This window comes from Paramisgurnus dabryanus, chromosome 20 (assembly GCF_030506205.2).
Source record: "Paramisgurnus dabryanus chromosome 20, PD_genome_1.1, whole genome shotgun sequence".
Lineage (NCBI taxonomy): Eukaryota > Metazoa > Chordata > Actinopteri > Cypriniformes > Cobitidae > Paramisgurnus > Paramisgurnus dabryanus.
In genome coordinates, this window is record NC_133356.1 from 18242894 (window position 1) to 18265612 (window position 22719).

General features: G+C 39.2%; 1 protein-coding gene across 2 annotated transcripts; it reads left to right on the top strand.

The window, feature by feature from the left end:
• The first annotated feature begins 722 nt into the window (after positions 1 to 722).
• Positions 723 to 22719, top strand: map3k21 (mitogen-activated protein kinase kinase kinase 21). Of its 2 annotated transcripts, XM_065296812.2 has the most exons (11): positions 723 to 2412; positions 9773 to 9953; positions 11977 to 12125; positions 12957 to 13132; positions 14451 to 14691; positions 14765 to 14887; positions 15312 to 15416; positions 16430 to 16580; positions 16739 to 16833; positions 20701 to 21405; positions 21530 to 22719. In XM_065296812.2, the coding sequence occupies exons 1-11, from the start codon at positions 1635 to 1637 to the stop codon at positions 21910 to 21912; spliced, it is 3087 nt and encodes a 1028-aa protein (XP_065152884.1). In that variant the 5' UTR covers positions 723 to 1634; the 3' UTR covers positions 21913 to 22719. The 2 variants fall into 2 exon arrangements, with proteins under 2 accessions (XP_065152884.1, XP_065152885.1); XM_065296813.2 differs by lacking the exon at positions 15312 to 15416.

Consider the following 22719-nt stretch of genomic DNA (forward strand, 5'->3'; position numbering starts at 1 on the left):
AAATTCTTGTGCCTTAAAGAGATAGTACACCCAAATATATGACAATTCTGTCAGCATTTACTCGCCCTCGTGTTGTTCTAAACCTGTATGAGTTTTCTTCAGTTAAACACAAAATAATGCCATATGGAGAATTTAGTATCACATTTTTTTTCAATACATTTTAAGCTATTTAAATTTAGGTCCGACTCCTTACACTTTAACCTACCTCCTCTCCCATTGGCACAAATTAAAGTGTCAGGGAGCCTATGGAACAAGAGCCTTTACAGCAGTTTTAGAAGCTGGACAGCTTTATAGAAATAGCAATTTACTTACAAAATTTTTAGAAATAAAGTTTAGTTTTATTAAAAGCAAAATAATTAATTTATTTCTATTATTTAAAGTAAAGCAGGGCTGCCAATTTTTTACTAAGATATTGTAATGTAGTTTGTGGTTGTTTATTTATGTGAAATTCACTCAAACATTTATAAGTGCAGTTAAACAATACAAACTGTTAACTAAAGGAACTTTTCTTCGTGTCCTTTTTGATTATTACAATTTATTGCAATAATTTCACATTTACCAAGATAATTATTATTCACATCATCATACCACATCAAGTGGCATGCCATATCAGACCGACGAGTTCCCACTTCTGTTCTGCACTCACGCATATTTGTCACGTGAACTCCGGTAGCCAATCCAAATGTGTACTTTTCCTTCTCTCTCCTCTATGCGCTGTTGAGTTGGAGGAGCGGAGAAGCGATGGCGGTGCACCCATAGACTTCCCGAGCAAAGTTAAGTTGCTCTGAAAATGTCATTAGATTCACGCGCGATAAAAGTGCAGTTTTTCGAAAACTTTTGGAGAGCTCGCGGTTGACTGACCCGCGCGCGCGTGACCGGGAAGCGCTTCACTCTGTGCCCGAGCGACGTGTCCTTGGCGACGGCAGACTTTCGGGAGCCGCTGATATTTTGTGAACTTCGGAGAGGAGTCGGGCGAGCTAATGCGTTAGCACGGCACTTAGCCTGTCGTGTTTAACTCATACAACGTGTGTGTTTAGTAGCTATGGTGGATGGCTATTTTTGTACCAGCAGAGAAGTTAATAATTTAACTTTTAAAAGAAGTATCTCAGGTGTTGAAATAATCGTATGAACGTTTAGCTTGATTCATTCGCATGGGATGAGCAGGTACTTTGCACCTGTAGCCCGACGGCATTGAAAACGTACAAGCTGGTATGTTGTTGGATAGTTTCTTTTTTTTTTAAACAGAGTTTAATTGTCTTTAAATTAAGACACATTTGCATTTCCCGTTGCGTTGAATTCAACAGAAAGACTGATAATGTAGTTTATACTGTCAGAAATAAACGTCGCTGGTTTATAAAACGCCGCGGCTAATGCTGATGTCCGAGCTTCACAGACACTTCGTGCTCCGAAATTGTTTAGCTGGCTTATGTGGAAACAAAGCAATGAGTCTCTTAACCTCTGTTAAGCCAGACTTAACCTGAGCCACTCTCCATTAATGAAGCGTTCATTTGATATAAAGTGGGATTTGTGAGGAACTCCGCTCAGTCCAGTTGAAACTGTTTTGTTTAGACGCGTCAGGTTTTACTCTGATTTGACATCAGTGCACCCTATGGTGCCCCTGCAGGCACCGAGACATGGATGTTCCCCAGGCCGTTATCCCAAACGGTGAGGGGCGCCTGAGCCTCGACGACCATGTCTGGACGGAGTCCACAAACTCGAGGGCTTGGGCTCATTCTGCTCCCCTGTGTCCCCGCTCGCTCTGGACCGCGGTGTTTGACTATGAGGCCAGCGGGGAGGACGAGCTCAGCCTGCGGCGAGGAGACGTGGTGGAGGTCCTGTCTAAAGACGCTGCCATCTCGGGAGACGAAGGGTGGTGGACGGGAAAAATTAACCATCGCGTGGGCATCTTCCCATCTAATTATGTTACATATCAACCAGCCATCTACAGGCTTCCCGCGGGGGCCGCGGTGGGGGCTCCGGAGACCGACCCGTCTGCCCCTGTTCGGATACCGTTCTCTGAACTCATTATAGAAGAAATAATCGGCGTTGGTGGCTTTGGCAAAGTTTACAGGGGGAATTGGAAAAACCAGGAGGTCGCAGTGAAGGCAGCTCGGCAGGACCCCGACGAAGACATCAAAGCTACTGCGGACAGTGTTAAGCAGGAAGCCAAACTTTTCTCAATGCTTCAACATCCTAATATTATTCAACTAGAGGGGGTGTGTTTGGAGGAGCCGAACCTGTGCCTAGTTATGGAATATGCCCGTGGAGGGACTCTGAACCGTGCCTTGACGGGCAGAAAGATCCCACCTCACATCCTTGTGAACTGGGCCGTCCAGATCGCCAGGGGCATGCACTATCTCCATGAAGAGGCTGTAGTTCCCATCATTCATCGCGACCTGAAGTCCAGCAACAGTAAGAGAAGTAGCACACATTCTTGGGGCATAACATTTGTCTAAAAGGTTCTTTGAGAAATAAATAAAAGGTTCTCCTATAGCATCGCTGCAAAGAACCATTTAGATGAGTTTTATTTTTAAGAGTGTGGGTGTTCACAGGTATTTCCTTTCGCAATTAGTAGCCTACGTTAATCATTAATCCCCACCCTCGTTTACAAACCTTATCATCAGTACATACTGCAGAACATTAACCTTTCCCTTATAAGCATGTGTTTGGCAACACCATGAAACCATGTGTTAGTTTAGATACTCTACCACATGGTGATATTTGGAAAACTTGCCTTTGTTACCTTGTGTGATGTCGTATAACTTAAGGAATCAAGATATATTTAGCAAAGGATAATTTTAGCGATATTGTCTTTCTTCAGTCTAAATGTGTTTCATGGAGAAAAACTATGAAACTTCAGTTTAGTTTTATCTTCTAGCTAAACGCAATATGATTCACAAAGAAAGCCACTAGCTAGTGAAATATAACCTAAGAAGAAAAGCTATAAAATTGATGGATGCTCAGAGACTGAATGGAGCCTTTGTAGTTGATGTTAAAGACACTGAATCCCTCCAGGTCCTACTGGCAGCCGCAGCATCTCTATCCCAGAATATAACCTAGGCTGTGAGCCTTTAAATTTATAATACCTAAGAATACACTATGAGTGTAAATATCCAACCCACAGTAGTTAGGGTTAGTTTTATTTAACAAACAAAATAAACTGCTGTTGTGCACTTATTTTTACATTTATGTGTGCATGATGGGCAAGAAATGCCAAACAACCGAATAGAATATATTACATCTATATGTCTATTGGCTGTGGAGTTATCGAGAGATTCAGGGTTGGATCTGGGTTTTTCTCCTTACCCTAATTGTCGCTGACAAAAGAGTAGGCTAGTTTAAAAACAGCTCCTGCACTTCAACAGACAGTTTAAGTCGTGCTTTAGTAGAGTTTCTTAGTGAGGATTTATATAGACAATAAGTAAAAATCACTGGCTCTAATCTAGCTCCTCAAAGGAACTGTAGGAATGATTGCCTTTGGGATTCTGAACGAGTTTGACCCTTAACGGGTTGTGAAGTAAAGAAGTTAGTTTGAACAGCTGACATCCTTCTTGAGAAATTTACTAACTTGGGTCAGTTAAACTGGTTTCAAACTTGGTTTGGAGAAAGAAGTTCCAAATCTTATGGTTAACTGTAAGTAATTGTTTTTAATTGTCTGCACCAAGCATTTTTTAATCCAAATATTAATATACATTAGTGGTTTGTCTATGATATGGATACACCAACATCTTCCTATGTATCACACTCACTAAGTTAGTACAAATGTAGTTTATATTTGGTTTTAGAGTGTCAGTTCTACCAAAACTGATAATATGTAACAAAGGTTATGACAGAACATTAGAAATTGTACTTGTTTTTTAACCGGCCTGCCACATAAGCGTGCATTTTCTTTCATATAAACCATAATACTGTTTAACACAAGGCTATAGCTCCAAGGGTTGCTTCTATGATGACTATGATGATGTATCGTATTTCGAAGTCATAGATGGAGTTGGGAAAAGCCCTAACCTTTTTAACCTGGCTCTGGTATGCGGTTGGTTAACCCAGTACTCAGAAGTCTTTTAGGGATTGTTAAAAAAGTTACTTTTTAACCAAAATAATTTAGACTTTCCAGTGAATACTTTTATAAATCTTGGATACATAAATAAATCAGCATATAAAAGTACATGCAACTTATTGTTACAAGCAAATTCTCATCATTATTACTACTGTGTCATTGTCTTTAGCATCCCACCATTCATTAAATTAGCAGAGTTTTTTCAGAAGCGAAAAAAAAGACAACATTCCTCTATCAACAATAGTCTTGATGTGGCACCCAGCCCCCGTGAATGCAACTCGGTTTGTTCATTTCTCCACATGATTGTGACAAACAACACTGGAAGCTTGCTGACCTTAATTGAAGAAGTGACGTGTGTTTGCTCAGGGCTGCACTCGGGACACCACCCATCATGAGCCAGACCTTTTCTGCAGTGTTCATGAGGGGGACTCTGTGCCCATTTAAGTTGTAGCTCATTGTTTAGCAGGTTAAAGGTGGAGAGTACATTTTATGGGAGGCATAAACAAGAAAGTCAAATACTTCTAAAAAAAAAAAAAAAAGTCACATGAAATCAAACTTTGCTTTGTGCCCACTCTTTCCTTTCTGATCAATGGTTATCTTTAAGATATAGCAAATAGTGAGTGAAATGATGTTTTTGTGCCCTAATCTTTTAATACCTCACTCAAAGGAATGTCACTAACGAGGGGGCAAAAGCTTAACGTAAGTTTGCACAATGGAATGGTCAAGCACCGGTTGCTAGGTGACTGCCAGCCCGAGAATGGCCCGACTCTTAGGCTGAAAGGCTTATTTTCATTATTTTTAATCTCCTCAATGGCTGCTATTTTCTGTCCAAGACAGGGAGCTTCCCCTCATCGGGGGTATAGAATATTGCAGAACTGTAGCCAGCAGTCTTAGTGAAACTTGGCCCCGCTCCACACTTCAAAACTCAATTTCATTTTGCAATTTTGGGCACATGAAATGAAACGTTAAGGAATCTCAAGCATGTGTGCTCTCAAGAATACACAAACACACTCGAGTAACTGTGTGTGTGTCTACAAAAACCTTGTTGGGGTGATAGAGGGAAAGCACTACAGGCACCGGTTATTGTCTCAGTCTAAAGATGACTTTCTGTTTCATCCATAAAAATTGGAACCGATAAAAGGCGAGTACAAAAAGTGGTGGTAAAGCAGTGCAAGATATTGCAGCATCACATAACTATCAAAGTAGCATAAAAACAAACAATTCTGGACCCACTATTAGGTTCCACTAAATCAGCTTTGTCTCAGAAGTAGTGTTTGTTGCTTAAAGGGGTGGTTCAATGGTATTTCAAGCATTCTGACTTATTAACACAGTTATAGAGTTGTTTCCTCATGCTAAACGTAGGCAAAGTGTCAAAAAAGCAGTTGGGCGTGTTACAGAGTATTTCTGTGCCGAATGCACTTCGCCAGGGTTCCTACAAGTTTCGGGAAGTTTTTTTTTCGATTACAGGTCCAGCTGACGTTTCAGGGGTTTTCTATACGTATCACTTCTTTATATGGGCACTTTCCCCGGAAAACCCCGCCCACTCGTAGGGATGGGTATCGTTAAGGTTTTAACGGTATTACTACTCTTACCGGTACTGCTTAACGGTCCGGTGCTTTAACGGTATTCTTATCGGTACTTTGGCCAATGTTAACATTTGATCACGAACCTATGTTCACATGATTAAGTTAATTATGTGTCTGCATTTCATTATTACAAATTAATTTCTGGATATCATTTCTAAATATTATACAAATATTTATTAATGCACCAGCGTGAAAGCTGCAGAAAAATACTCTAAATAGGATATTTAAGCTAAATAAATGTTTACATGCTGATTTTTCTTTATTTGGGATTTTAAAAAGAAGTAGAAAATATGTTGAATGCATAACGTTCAGCATTTCTCCCAAAAGAAATCAACAGAATTTCAACGTAAGGTAAGCAAACCAATTAGGGAGATTGTACATTTATTTTAAATGACGTGAACAATGTTGATTCAACATGATTTTAGCATACATGCCTGACGTTGATGCGGCAACCACCAGAGATGATGGTTGAATTTTGCAGGCTGCGACCTTCTAAGGACGTATTTTAAGACCGATTGCGTCACAGCAGCGCGACTTGAGGCTGTGACTTGTGTTAATATTATTCTGTTTATGTTGCGTATTTCTAAGGTTGATTAATTTTATATACTGTTGAATAGTTTAATCTACATCAACGTGTCATATTTTCTAAAATAAATGAATATTTTTCTGATTCCATATTTATTTAAATAAGTCAGAAACGTCTCCGCTGTGTCCTGCTGACAGGCGCGGTGGGCGCGTGCAACAGGTGACGCAAATTATAGGTCCTCCGAGGGTTAGACTGTCTCATTTCAGTTCTCTTCGCGGACTTCTGAGGCTGCCACCTTGAAAGACAGAGTGCTCCCCTTTTAAGGTTGTATGCTTAGAAGGTCGCAGCCCTTGAATTGGGACACAGCTTCTTTCTGCACGTAATACACTTTTGAAAGATGCTTTGACAGATTGCTTGTGTTTCCGCCCTTACATGCAAACATCTTGTTGCACTTACCTGTATGACAACGAGCGTTGTCTGCATCAACTCTAGTGAAGTATAACCACACTTTTGAATGTTTTGCTCTAACCGCCATCGTCACTCTTTGTATTAAGCGGTAGTTTTCGTGCTGTTATGCGTGTGCGTGCACCGCGCTCGTTGTTGTGGTTGTGTTTGACAGACAGCCAGCCTCCGCGGCGCGCATGAGAGATCTCGCAGATCTCACAGACAAACGTCTTAATCGCAAATTAGAAATGTTTGGTGAGATAAAATGTGCACGAAAACATTATTAAGCAAGAAAACATAGCACATTTATTTTTATTTTTTTCTCCAGGACCGATAGCAGAACCGATAGCGTCAGATCTTACTGATACTACGGTCTTTCATAATTTAGCCCCGGGGCCAGTTTAATACCGGGTTTCGGTACCCATCCCTACCCACTCGTCAATCAGCGGAAGACGCTAGAACTTGCAAACATCTTATCACGCGACACAGCTTTGTTTAATTTCAAAACTCAACAATGGCACGAAAGAAGAAGTGTGTTTTTGGATGTAAGGAGAAGAAAGTCAGCCTTATGGAAACAATGGATATAGTTTATTATCCGGGGTAGCAGCGGAGTTTTGCGTGTGTGTTCGATGCGCTTGATTTTCCCAACCGGGTCATGAGTTGCATGCATTAAGTAAGACTTCTGTCTTATGTTGAAAATAGGCGCGTGCATATTATATAAATGACATGAACATGTAGTAAATCATAAGTTAAACAGTGTTGTATAGTGTTGCATGACTCGTACTCGCTCCTCCCGCGGTATAACTCCATTTTTTCGTACGTTATCGGAAAGATTCAGTAAAGCTAATCTTTCTTTTATAAATCTGATTAAACTAAAGACTCTTCGGAGATAAAAAAGGATGTAATACTATTCTATAGGTACTCCAGATTAACATCAGAAATGCAGAAATAGCGTGTGTTACGTGAGCTTTAAGTTTATGCCAAACTTGAATTTGCGGTGTCATAAGTAATCTGTAATAGGGCTGCACTGTACTGAAGACAAATGTAATGCGTGATAACTTAAAAACGCGATATACTATTCAATACGATAATGCTCATAGTAAGTCTGTGAACTTACTATGAATTATTTAAAATAAAAAAATAATATAAGCAGTAAGTTTTACTTTTTTTTTTTCATTCAGTGTAAGCCATTGCGTTATGCACATTTGTGATATATCTTGCAGCCTTTCACTGTAGTATAAAGTGTTATGTTCAACTTTTTACATTTGCAACATTCGTAAGCAAAACAAATGTTTTACAGGGTATACTGAAATGTAATCGAAGTTTAAGTAGTTTAAATTGTATAACAGTCTATTGTAGTTGTTTCTTAGAAAGCAAACCTAGATGTATATAGAAACTAACTTTAAAGCATCAAACAGGTGAAACCTGTTCGAAATGGAATCCCAGTTATCACGTAAAATGAAAGTATTGACGGTAAAAATATTTTTCTATTGGAAACCGCAGGCTATTTGTTGCTTAAGTGGAACCTAAAACTCTTCGTGATTTTATGCGAGAACAAGACAAAAAAAATGAAAGAATCACCAAAAATTTTCACTGGCCCCACCAAAATAAAAAAGGTTTAGTGTCACATATTTAAAATAACATTTCAAAAGTCAAATATAATTGTATACCTGTGCATTTTATTCGTCATATGTTAAGACAATTGGCCATTTTTAAAAGTAAACTCTAATTCTGAAATGTTACAATACCCTTATCAGGATCAATAATTCCAGGTATATCAGGATTTAACTGTGCACAGATCTCATACAGTATCAAAGAAATCTGGTTGTAAGGAAGATGATAAACCAATATTAATAAAACTGTTATTAATATGCTGTGTTGATATGTGTCTTCATATGTCTCGCCATTAAGTTCAGTGGACCAGATGAAGGGTTATCGGCAACCCTTGTAGACACCATACACGCTATGTTTTGTTTACGTTAGTTGCTTGTTCCAACAAAAAATGCTCCCAACTTGTCTGCTTTACCTGGAAACTGATGGCAAACTGCAAAACATTGCATAATTTCTTTTGTCGCGTTTTACCCCAGTAAATGTCTGCTTCTAAGATGTTAAAAAATTATGTTTTTGTTTGGTCCCATAATTAGAGAGCGCTGTCGTATTAAAATTGTTTTGCTCTACCAATTGACGTAACACAACACACGCAATAGCGTCCACAACAACCAATAAGGAAGGAGAAACCTCATGACATTGCTGAGAAGTTAACGTTCGCAACGCTTAAAATGTGTCTCAATGGTAACATTGTATAAGAATACATACAGACAAACGGCCACAGGCAGAAAATATATTTTAGTGACTGAGGGTGAAGCACTGGCCGATCGGGTATGTGACTATACTGTTTACTGGCCCGAGAGTCTCTTACACTGGCCCCGGTCCACCGGGCAGTCCTTTCATGTTGAGCCCTGACCACAATATTTAGACTGTGCCCTTCTACTGCTGAACCTTATGTTGCACTTTTAATGTCATACAATGTAACTGGTACATAAACTGGGAGTGTAGTCAAGGTCAGTTCTCCCCAGTTTAAAGTAGATAATTATTGTACACTCCAAGCATGGGAACATTGTTTCTTAATTTTTTTCTAAATAAAACTGCTTGGTTGTCACTTCGGTTTGTAAGGTAAAAGAGATTAAATGGGAATGTACAGTAGTTATCTTCTGTCAGCTGAGGCCTGTACCTTGTGACGTACTATAATTGATAAAGGTCTACAGATGGATATTTGTCAAGGACAAAACTAGTGAGAAATAATGCTACTGCCGACCTCAGGATGTTTCTAACTTCAAAGCAAGCTAACCTATATTCTCCTGTTATTTGTCATGTGGTACGAGACTATATTGTTAACCAGAGCGACTTGGTTGTATATCACTCTTAAGTTCTTTGTGTAGATCTGTGTCCTTGAAGATTTCACTTTATGATAAAGGAGTGAAAATGTGATAGGCCTTTTGCATTCTTGTATTGTTATTCAAAATGCTCGGAGGCTCAGACATGGAGAACATTCCCATCATATTTTAAAATAGCTGATCAAAGTTTCAGTCAAATTGCATGCATTTCATTTTACGCTAATATAGAAGTAAAAAATATTTCTTCTGTTTCTGTTGTCTTTAGTTTTATTACTTGAAAAAATCGAAAATGACGACATTGGTCGAAAAACCCTGAAGATTACTGACTTTGGCCTGGCTCGGGAGTGGCACAAAACAACCAAGATGAGTGCAGCTGGCACTTACTCCTGGATGGCTCCTGAGGTCATCAAATCCTCCCTGTTTTCCAAAGGGAGTGATGTCTGGAGGTAAGCTGTTATTTTTTTAAGTTAATTGCAAGGTTTGCACACAAAGCATTTGAAGTAAAACACTACGTTTTAAAACCTAGTGATCTTTGTAGGTAGTATTTATAGGCATTAGAGGTAATCCAAGTTTATTTTAAAATGTAAGCTGTGTAATTATGTTGCCTCATGAGATACCAAATTTCTTACATAGTGCATTGTGACAAGTTTAGTAGCAAAACAAATGACCGGTGAAGTGCAAACGTGGATAATATAATTTTTTTGAGGAACAATAACTATAAAACGTGTAATATTTGATTTGTAAAGCATGCAAAATCAGTCACTTGTGAGAATATTTAATTTAAGCCCTTTTCACACGCAGTTTATGGAAAATGTCACCGGGATTTGTCCAGGGATGGTATTATTTTATTTATTCAAACGGCCAATGATTTTTTGGAATCTGTACGTGCATTTACACACATCCCGTAAAGACATGCTGCATGACGTGCATTTTATTTGCAGTTGTGCACCCAGTGGATTTTATCTGCAGCTTATCCGCAAGTTTGCATATTATCTGTGATTTTTCTTTCAAGAAGCCACACACGTGCCCATTCATTTTCTCAGCATCAGCACGGATAGTGACGAACTACCTGATCTCTGCTTCATTAGTTTATAGAGATTTTTCATCATGAATGTTGATCTGCATTTAAAACACCCATGTCAAAGAACTGAACGCTAACTTTGTTGCGATGACACATGCTTCCTCGGTACATTGCTTCTGTGTTTTGTTCACAGAAGACTTGTTTTGGCAATGTTACTAGGTCCCCGTTACTAGAGCGATACCAGAAATAATTGCGGGGTGTGTTTGCATTCACTTTTCGTGGGTTTTTTCTGGGATCAGCGTGCTATGTGAATGGGTTTGCAGGTACGGCAGTAGACAGCAAGGCAGCTATTGCAGTTTGGAAAAGAGCTTATAGTATGTGAAATATGTAGTGTTTGTTTAAGGTTTAAGTTTTTGCTTGTTTGTAAAAGCTTTAAGCTATTTTTTCAATCAAGATATTTTTCAGCTTAAGCTATTTTTCAGTTTAAATTCATCATGGTTTTTGACAGTTTCCTTTTTTTAAACAATACAATGCTAGAGCATTGTGTCTCAGTTTCTTTAAGACAAGAGGAGACAGAAGTGAAAATGACTTAAGCCCTGTGCACACTGTGAGATTTCAGCTAGGATTTAGCTGTCTGAGACACATTTTGAAATCCTAAAAGATTACTGGAATATTAAGGCTAAAATCTGCCGTCTTTGATCGCTAGTTTGACATGTTCACAGACAGACAATTAATGACCGTAGCATTCAAAATTATCCTTCGACAAAATTCTGGCAGTGTCAAAAATTTTGATGAAATGAGTGCAACGATAACAAACCAACACAGACAAAATAAAGAAAAGAGCCAGGCGGAGAAGAAACTTGTGGAGGTGTTATGGAGGGAAAAAGATTGCTTGTTCAACGTGTTATCACCATTGTACCATGATAGAATAAAAAAGGAAGCAGACTGTACTCGTCTCCTTCGTTTTTTCTTCTTTTTATGCTCGAGACAAGTCATGATTAAAATTAACGCTAGATGTTGCTTCGGTTTGCTAGCCTTAAAATTAAAAATTCCAGGCTTTAAACAATAGGAAATAATCTGCTGTCAAGAATCAAAGACACTTAAATATTGTTAGTACTGTAGTGTTTGGAAGTACACAAACACTGTTATGTGCATTTAGACCAGGGTTCCCCAAATCTTACCCTGGAGGGCCGGAGCACTACAGAGTTTAGGTCCAACCCTAATCAAACTTACCCATCTGTGATTTTTTTTTTGTGATCATGAAGACCTTGATTAGCTTGCTCAGGTGTGTTTGATCAGGGTTGGAGCTAAACTATACGGTACTCCGGGCCTCCAGGGTGAGATTTGGGGAACCTTGTTTTAAACTATTAGTGATGATTAACTCCCTATGGTTCAGTATTAGGAAATTTAATCTGTCAATTCTCTAATCTGTTTTGTTCTTTATCCAGTTATGGTGTCCTGCTTTGGGAATTATTGACTGGAGAGGTTCCTTACCGAGGAATTGATGGCTTGGCAGTTGCCTATGGTGTGGCCGTCAACAAATTAACCCTTCCCATTCCATCTACTTGTCCCGAGCCTTTTGCCAAGCTCATGGAGGGTAGGTTTATAGATTTTATTCCACTGTACATTGTTCTGAGAATTTTTTTTTTGCCGTTTAAGCACTGACAGTTGCTTGCCACCTTTCAACAAAGATTTGTGACCCGTGCTGGCAAAATTGAAAATAGAGTGCAGGGCTTGCTTGATGTTAAAATAATTAAGACACAGAACACAGAATTATTTAAAAATATTTATTTTGACATTGACAAGAATTCAGGTCCTATAATTTGTTACGTCTTAAAGGGAATCTTTGATTAACTGTTGGGAAAAAATATCTGATGAACGTTATATTAGATACTTGCATTACAGTAGATTTTAACCCTGGAGAACCCACGGGGTCAAATTTGGCCAATGTTCTTGAGTTCTTCAGGGTTAAAGCTGGCTGTTTCAATGTCAATCAAACAATAAAAAATAAAAAAGTTGAACATATTTATATATATTTTTTAATATAGATTTTGTTTTTGACTGTGTTTGCTAAATGATTTTAAGGTATGTGGTGATTTTTGAACCCTCAAAAATCTTTAACTTGATTTTTCTAAAAATTGACCTCAACTTTAAACAGGTGTAGCGCTGTCATTTTTTTTTTTCAAATTCCAACCAATCATACATCGTTGTGAAGCATTTTTTTAATAGAGAACCTCAAAATATAAATAAATAAAATGAAAATTTGCTCATTCCGACTCATTTTGCCAGCACGGGTCACAAATAATAGACCAATTTCACTTGGAGTGAAGTATAGGTATATTTTCAAACAGGCTGGTATGATTATTGTAACTGCTTAAATTTTTTTCCTATAGCGGTTTGAACTTTGTGTTTCAATGTGTGTCAACAGAATGCTGGGAGCAGGATCCTCATATCCGTCCATCCTTTTCTGCCATCTTGGAGCAGCTGATTGCCATAGAGGAGGCAGTGATGGCCACAATGCCACAGGACTCCTTCCACTCAATGCAAGAGGACTGGAGAGTGGAAATCCAGGAAATGTTTGATGAGCTACGCACTAAAGAAAAGGTTAGTGGCTACTTTTGTGATAGATTTTGGTATTCCAACATTTATAGTTTTGCTTAAAATTTTATCTTTTTATTCCTAAATGTTCAATTTTTGTACCAAACAAAGCCTTTTTGTTATGAGCCAGTGATTGTTTTTGGTACACCGGTAGATTAGCAGAAAGACCACAACATGGTCAGCTGACACACAGTTTAAGTGTGCAGTGTAAGTTTGATTTTGTTGGTTGATATGTAACTGTATTAAATTGAAAATCCAGTGACTGAGGTATAAAGATCTTACCTATTAATAGAAAGGCACACGATTTTTGCATTAAAACATCCAAACATGACTGGCAGAGTGTTACATATTTTGTTTGCATGTATACTTACCTTTTACCAAAACAATTCTCTGGAGATTTGTATACTTGCATTCAGCATCAGCATTGTAAAATATGTCATATTGATATGAAATCCTTGCATTGTTTGTGGTGCTCATGCTCACTGTTATCAGATATGGCCCAGATATGAACTGGGCAGCTGTACTTGGTTGTACAGAGATCTAGTAAGCTATTAGCAATGAAATGCCTCTAAGTGTTCAATTAAGTTAATATGATAAGGATTTGTCATTGCTTGATCAGAAATTTATTTTCCTGCAAGTCAGCTACAATCTTGATGCATTTTAAAATCTTTGATTAATGAATTTTTCCACTGCTTAATAGTCTTGTCACACAAACATCTTTAATGCATTACACTGATTCATTTTTGAATAAGCAATTTCTTCTTTCGTTAATTGTCGTTGTAATCCAAATCATCTGCCCAAATGTGTTTCTTGGCAAAGTGCCCCAAAGCCTCTTATCGAACTTATTCAAAAGAGATTAGACCAAATGGCTTTACTCCACAAGGGTAGAAACTATTTCTATAAATGCTAAACAATTCTGTCCAAGAGTTTTATACATGTGGGTTCGCAGAGTTAAAACCATGTTTATAAAGTTATACAGTCACCTGCTTCTGCTTATAAACAGTGCTGCTATTGTGTGAATGACCCACATGCGGTTCTTGCATTTATGTGGTGTTTGTGGTGCTTAAGGGTAAAACCGAGAACAAAACCATGTTCTCAAATCAGCCATTTAAGTCGGAGAAGAATCTGAGCTCTGTCCTTCAAGGCCGAAGGAAGTGAGACTGCAATTCATGCCATTGATGTCTTATTGCTCAAGTAGATTTTAATCAACAACTCAATTGTGGTGTTTCTGTAAATAATTACATTAGTCACGTTTTACATATTTCATTAATAAAAACCTTAAAAAAAATATGTGCCTGATCCCTAATGTTCCTCTTACCACCAGGAGCTCCGTTCTCGTGAGGAAGAGCTGACACGAGCGGCCCTTCAGCAGAAGTCTCACGAGGAGCTGTTGAAGAGGAGGGAACAGCAGCTGGCCGAGCGAGAGATCAACGTTCTTGAACGGGAACTCAACATTCTCATTTTCCAACTCAACAAGGACAAGCCCAACGTTAAGAAACGAAAGGGCAAGTTTAAGCGCAGTCGCCTTAAACTCAAAGACGGCAACCGCATCAGCTTACCGTCAGGTTAGTTCGCTAAAAGCTTTACTTATGAGTTATGATTATGGGACTTTCAACTGACCTGATTTGTGTTCAACAGATTTTCAGCATAAGATCACAGTTCAGGCCTCTCCCACCATGGACAAGAGAAGAAGCCTCAACAGCACTAACTCCAGCCCTCCCAGCAGCCCTACAATGATTCCTCGTCTCCGAGCCATCCAGTGTATGTTCCCATATTTTCACTCAACATCTGTGTTTGGATTATCGTACATTAGTTAATTTTTTTTGAGGCTATGGATTACAGACATGTAACATTTAAGTAGACAATTAAGCTTTTTATTTTATTTAAAAGACATATAGGAATTAATCAGAATGCACTTTCTGTTTCGAAATGTCAAGTGACTAAAGAAAAGAGAATGTTAATTACAATAGTGAGATAAGTTTATCAGATAGCAATACTGGCCCATATTATCTTTTTATTATGTTTGCTAGTTTCAATACAGTGATAATAAACCATGGAAATGAAAGTCACGCTGATTTACCAGCAGTTTTCCAAGCTCAGTGTGATTCAGCCAAAAAAGGGCCATTGCCAATGGTTGCTGAATCCTGTGTCTGTCACACGTTTATAACATATTTTTTCCCCTCAGTGAGCCACCCATGTGACACTAGCCGAAGGGACAGTATGTTTGTGTATCACCAGGATGTGGATATCACAAGCGAGTGTAAACCACCTAGCGGTTTTAGGAAGAAAGGCAAGGACGCCAATGTCCTATGGCACACTCTGTGTGGTTCCTCATGGCTACAGCTTTTAAGCATCTGTAATGTCTTTGGGAGTTGGTTTTGCACATTTATAACACGCTGCTTGATGCTTGGACAGCTCTAATTATAGTTCATAATAATTTTGCATTGACTGCCTTTTGGGATCAGTACCATTTTGGTGGACTTTGAGCTCTTGCTGCTTTATATAATCAACTAAATATGATTGGTTGCATCAATAACTTGCCATTGAAGGTCTTCCTTATGTAAGGTATAATAGACAAACCTCTTAGTTAATGTAAAGCTCATTTAAGGTCAATTCAGCGAAGAGGTCTTCTCAGGTCCAAAGAAATGCACCGGACCTGAAATTACTTTTTACCCCGACACGATGTGCATATTTTTATGGAAAAAAAAACTATCCGTGAAAATAAGACCCGAGTCCAATCTGACCCAATGTGTATGCAGTCTGCAGCCCTGCACCCACCAGTCAGACAGAAAGAAACTCTTGTGGCCTCGCAACCAATTTGGTCCGCTGCTCCATTTGTTTTCATTAGTTATCTGATGACAACACCAAGGTAACCACTAAAATGTGCATTCAAAATTGATTGACATGTCTGGCACACATGATGTCACATGATGTCGCAAGCACTCTTGGCAAATGGATGAAGAATTGGAAAAGGATAGTTTGGGTCTTCTTGGGTCTGTTCGGCAAAAATCCATTCATTTTAAAATACATGACCCGTGTCAGGGGCACACGTGAAACTTTTACACCCAAACTCGCTTGGCTTGCCCCTTGGGTTTTTGGATATAAGTGGACCTGTGAAGACCTCTAATCCAATGTTATCTCTAATATTAACAGTTTTAAGAAGTGATTATCATTTTCACACATGTTTTCACCAGTGATAATTCTTTCTGTATATTCTGGGTGGTGGAGTCTGCTTTAAAAAAGCTTTTGTCAGTGATGGAGAAGGTTTCTGTGTCATGTTTTGTGTTTTGTTTATATCTTTAGTGACCCTGGATGAGAGCAATAGAACATGGGGTCGAAGCACCAATTACAAACCTGAAGATTTTGAAGATGTTAAAAAAGGGATTAAGAAGAAAGGCCGAACATGGGGACCAAGCTCTGTACAGACGAAGGAAAGAGGAAATTGTGCTGAAAGGTTGGAAAACATTTCTAAAGAATGTGCGCAATAACGTCTTTAATAAAAACACATGTAGTTTGACCATCATTTACAATGCATAATTTAACCAATCATATACTTTTATGTAGTTTTAGGAAATGTATAAAATTAAAGGATAACTGTCATATTGTCTGCAGAGTTCGACCTCTCTCTGATGGAAGCAGTCCCTGGTCCACGAGTCTCATGAAGAGCCAGAAATCTGTTCCATTGGCTGCCTTATTTGCTGAGCAAGGTATGTAAAGGATGGTTGAGCTTTCATTTACTGCTTTTCATTCTTTTTTTATATATCTTGTAATTGTTTAACAGATTGTTCAAAATGCATTAAAAGCTTTAAACCCCTCCCTAACCTAAGAATACACAGAAAATGAGTCAAGAGTGTGTGTGCAGAATCCTGTTATTATACAAATCTATCTATTCTTCTTTGTGTAATCTCCTTTTAACCGTAACAGTCCAGTGTTTCCCACAGATCTGAAATTTACTTGTGGTGGTAGCCGGTGAAAAGGGCAATCATTATTATCCACCGACAAAAAATGGTCTACTATACATGTAACAAAGAACTAATAATGTGTGACACAACACAATACTTTGATTTATAAAACATTCATATTAATTTCACATTATAGTTCATTAATCTAACCACCCCAAACTTTTTTTGCCATAAACAAAGCTGACACTGTTTGTCAAAGCACCACGAAAAAACTTGATGTTTTTGCACTGATATATGAAGCAATTTGATGACCCCTTTTATCAAACTCAATTATATACAATACTATGTATACTATAGCCTATTTAGACAGTGCAGGTCTATAGATTATAAATGTGACTGATGTTAATGGTAATAACTTCTATAAGATAGGCACTTTTACTGCTTTCTGTTTCTCTTTTGCCGATTAAACAAAGCTTATTCCACTAATTATTTCAGATTTAAAAGTCTACTTGCTGTGCTGTCCCGATGACAGACTTTACATTACAGCTTTGCGTTTTTTATATCCTGAGTCAGCTAGAGCTTTGCTCATTCAGTATTAGCACTGCTTTTTGCTACAATCTCTGTGCAAACTGTTTAGATTTTAGTAAAGATATTGTCTATTAATAGTAAGACTATTAAAAAATGGGATAAAGAAAATGAAGCGGCGCGTGGTCGTGACAAGAGCCAGTTGCTATCGCCATAGAAACCGGAGGCACGCTAAAACAGCACTCGAGCTTTAGCGCGGTAGCGCTCACGGCCGTTCTCCGATCGACTCGGGTTTTACACACAATATTAATCAGACTTGGGACCCGAAGTAATGAACTAGGACCGACCCGGACCCATCTGACCATTTAAAATATAAACCCGGAACCGTACGGGTCCCGCGTCCTCAGTGAAGAAAGACCTCTAATGGTAAAACTCTGCTCAAGTTCAGAAACATGAAAGGATACAATGTGACACTGAGGTTGCTTCGCGTCACGCCCAATTCATTGAGAAACAGAGAGCACGTGAACGGACACTCAACCGGAGAGACACAACGTGCTTGCACGCAAAATGAAGCCAACTTAGATGCTATAAACACATATGCACATAAGCATATGCGACCATTTTGGTCGCAGTGTGTTCCCTGGCTGCTCCGTATGTGCTGCTGCAGTTGATCCAGTTTGCCGCGCTGGATGATGAGTTTATGACGCGTGCATCATCTTCACGGTCACCCGACCCCCACCTCTCTCTCGCGCTCTCTCTCTCGCGCTCTCTCTTTCGCGCTCTCTCTCTCTCTCTCTCTCTCTCTCTCTCTCTCTCTCTCTCTCTCTCTCTCTCTCTCTCTCTCTCTCTCTCTCTCTCTCTCTCTCTCTCTCTCTCTCTCTCTCCAAAACACGGGTCATCCAGTCGAGTTCAGAAATACGGAAATTCGTAAAGTGATTTTTTTTTTACTTGGGCGGGTCGCAATTTACCTGGGCGCAGCGCCCAAGTAGAGCGAAGTCTGTGAGCAGTTATGTTTGGGGCGTAATCAATGTGACATCACATTGATAGGGGATCCCCAACAGCCTGTTTTGTGTGACTGAGTCACACAAAACAGGCTGTTGGGGATCCCCTATCAATGTGATGTCACATTGATTACGCCCCAAACATAACTGCTCACAGACTTCGCCTTATGAGCGCGTAGTTCAATCTTCTGCCAGAGACCCATGTTTTGATGTGGTGTAAAGAACATTTGTAAACGCTATACCCCCTACTTTGCATACTGGGAGGGGAACAGAAGCTTTCTTTGCATTTAAAGGAACACACACAAAAACAGCGTGTTTTTCATTGTAGCCACAAATGGCCATGTTCAACATCGTATAATGAAAGATCTGTGGTGTATTTTGAGCTGAAACTTTACAGACACATTTTGGGGATACCAGAGACTATTTTTATATTGTTGAAAACACCTGGGTTAGCGACCCTTTAAAAGGTCACTCCACTTTTTTTAAATATTCTCATTTACCAGCTTCCCTAGAGTTAAATATTTGATATTATTATTATTATTTGATACAATGATATTACGCAGTGCCCGAAAATAGTCCCCTGCTATTGAAAGTTACTAAGGGGACAATTTTCGGGTGCTGCTTAATATCATTGCGCCTTTTGCAGCCATGTTACAGCAGCAAAGTCCTTGATTATTACGCCAGAATGAGGGTATAGTTCCTTGCCATATCTGCCTAGAAAATCACAATTTTTTATTTTCTGTCGGTCTTAGTACACAATGTAACTACAGAAGAGTCAAGTTTTAAATAGGAAAAATATAGAAACTCTTTGGTTATTTTTGAGCGTGATGCTAATGGTCTAATCAAATTCAATGGATTATGCTAAGCTAAGCTAAAAGTGGTACCGCCAGACCCATAGATCAGCTGAATGATTCCAAAACGGTAAAAATCAAATGTTTAACTCTAGGATAGATGGAAAATGAGAATATTATCAAAAAAAGTGGAGTGTCTCTTTAAGGGTCCCGTTCTTTTTGTGTTTTTGAAGCTTTGATTGTGTTTACAGTGCGCAATATAACATGTTCATGTTCACGTATAAAAAAATTCTGTATTTTTCACACTATTGACTTATCTTTATAGCGCTGTTTTTACTGTCCTCGAAACGTTCTGATGTCTTCCTTGTTCTGTGAAGTCCCTCCTTCAGAAATACGTATCGAGTTCTGATTGTGTAGTTTGTTTAGTGTGTTGTGATTCGATAGCAGCTTAGCTTGCCGTTAGCTTAGCTGGCGACTGATGTATTCCTGTGGGCAGAGTTTAGTCAAAAACTGTTTTATTGACGTCATTAAAGCAGGAAGTAGAGGGCTGTAGTACAAACCAGCTGTACGATGTAGGCTTTTAAAGAGTAACTAAACCCTAAACCAACTTTTTTTAGTTAATGATCTGTAAGAATTATGCTTTATTGGTGCTGTTCATTGATTTTAGTAAGTTTTTTGACATTTGGGTATAAAGTGTTTCAATACTACAATATATGGTGTAAAAATGTCTGAGTGCTGCCCTCTTCAGGTTGAACGGTGGCTACTGCAGTTGAATTTTCCTATTGGATGTTGGGTCCAAAATATTACTCGTGACGTAAGCAGATTCAAGCTCACCACGCCCTTGTTACGATCTCACCACACACTTGGTAGAGCTTTAGTTCGTCCCCTCTATCTCCGTTGGGATCTGCCCACTTTTCTTGCATTTTTCAAATATTGCCAGTGGGTGGAGTCACGCTCTGACCAGGGGTTTAGTTACCCTTTAAAAGGCGAATTCTGTTAAAGAAAATATATCGCCTGGCATTTTATTATTTATGCTATTATAGCAACATTACACACTAACTAGGGTTTAAAAAATGGGATCAGAAAGAACATGACCTTTAAGGGATTTGAACACACCCTTATTGCTAAATATTTGCCCAGCACTGTTTGTGAAACAAACATGATCCCGAAACTTGTTCTTACAAAATTCTTGAATATGGCAACGGTGTTGTTTAACAACAAACAGCATTTAGTAAAAGCATGCGTTTGTTTCTACACTGATTTGTATGTAAGTGAAGTGTTGCATCATCTCTACATCATGGCAGCGAGTTTTGCACTGGGAGTCGACACTACAAATCTAATCTTATTTTTTTCAGCAACCAGTAAAGATGAACCATGTCCTGCTGATGGATCTGACAACAAACCAAAGCAATTCAAGTTCCCCAACCAGGTGTATATCGATCTACCTCTGTGGAAAGATGAACAGGGGGACAACCAGGGACCGGGTGGAGGAGGTGAGAGCCAGGACGACCCAACAACATCCACAAGTTCCACCAGCACCACACCCCAGCACACACCCACCAACAGCCTTAAACGCGCTACCACACGCCGGCGCACAGACTCTGTCCTTTACGGCTGCGCCTCCATCCTGGCATCCGTCGCGCTTGGCTTTGACCTGCGGGAGGTTTGCAAGGCCACCAGCAACGAGGAACCAGAGCCACGTGAGGAGAAGAAGAAACGAGAGGGACTTTTTCAACGTGCTACTCGCTTCCGTCGCAGCACCAGCCCACCTGGGGGCCGTTCACGAAAGGATGAGGTTCCTGCAGGGCCTGTCAACCTGCTCGCCATGTCATCAATTTCTGAGTGCAACTCCACCAAGTGCCTCCTGCATTCAGATTTTGAGTACAGCCCGGTGAAGGAGTCTCCACTCAGCAGTCTGCAGATTCAGAATACGAGTGTACAGAGTGTGGCGACCCCAGCAAAAAGTGACGCTCCCCCCTCAACCCCCTTACAAGATCATTTAACTGGATCTAACTCTCGGCTTAGGAGAAAGAAGTCCAGCCCCGCGGTGTGTCAGACAAGTAAGTGTTGCATTATTTAGGGATGGGCCACAGTTAAAAATTTTCCAAATGTGAATCATATACGATTTTCCAAATGTGATTTGATCACTCTATGCCATAAATACTCTTTCTCTTTTTGCTTTAGCTAACGGCAACGGTAACTCCCAGACCAATCCCGTTGATTCTTATACCACCGGCTCCTCCTTAAAAATTAAACCTGAACCTGCTCAAGAGAAGCAAACCCCCAGTGAACCAGTATCCAGACCCAGACCACTTTCCCTAAGAAAGTCTCATTCTTGGGGACTTCTTAAGAGTCGCAACAAGACCTATTCTCTGGGGCACTGCTCTGGGGGCAAAAGTGCCCAAACCTTGGACATTTCCTTCTCCTCGGACATCAAAATGGACTGCTCATTGCTGGATGTGGACACTGAGGGTCAAAAACGAGACTGCACAGTTCCCCTCTGTCGCATACAGAGCGCCCCAGGTCGGCCTTGTGTCTTTGAGCTAGAGAAAGAGTTTTTTTCCTGAAATAAGCTGCCTTTTCATCTGGACGCATTTTTAACTTGAATTTGTCATTTAGATGTTTATATCTCTTCCTGAAGATTAACATCATGGCCTTTGATCAATATTTGAGCCATTGCTGCTGGAGTTAATCTGTAGTATGTTTATTTATATTCTGTTTACTTTATGTAATTTAAGATGACGTGAAATATATGAAGTAAATGATCAACATTCCACTGGATTTGCAGTAGAAGTGCTGGTTTGTAGCGTTTAAGCAATAACTTACTATTTGTAAACATTTTACACCGATGAACAGTAGCTCTTCTTTTAGAAACTAAAGTATTCAGGCATTTTTGTCATCTGTTTCTGTGTCATGTAATGTCATGTGAAAGACATAAACAGGGCCCACAGTGTTTTTATAAATAATATTAGATGTTGGAGTAAAGAGTACAGTGGCGTACTGTAGCTAATGTGAATGAACAAAATAACAAATTGATTCCTGAAACAAGCAGACATTAGCATTCAAATAATATTTTCTATTTGGTTGGTTGGTATAGTCCTTGAAAGGTTTGTTGGAAACCCATTCATTGACTTGCAGTTTATTATCTACTAGAATGAAATATTTTTATCTTCATGACCTTGCATTCCAGGCATTCCCTATATGACCTTTGAATTCAGATCAATTTTATAGGTTACATATAACTCATGTTATGAATTTTGTATTTCTGAGACACTGTCTTAAAGGGACACTCCACTTTTTTTGAAAATATGCTCATTTTCCAGCTCTCTTAGAGTTAAACATTTGATTCTTACCGTTTTGGAATCCATTCAGCT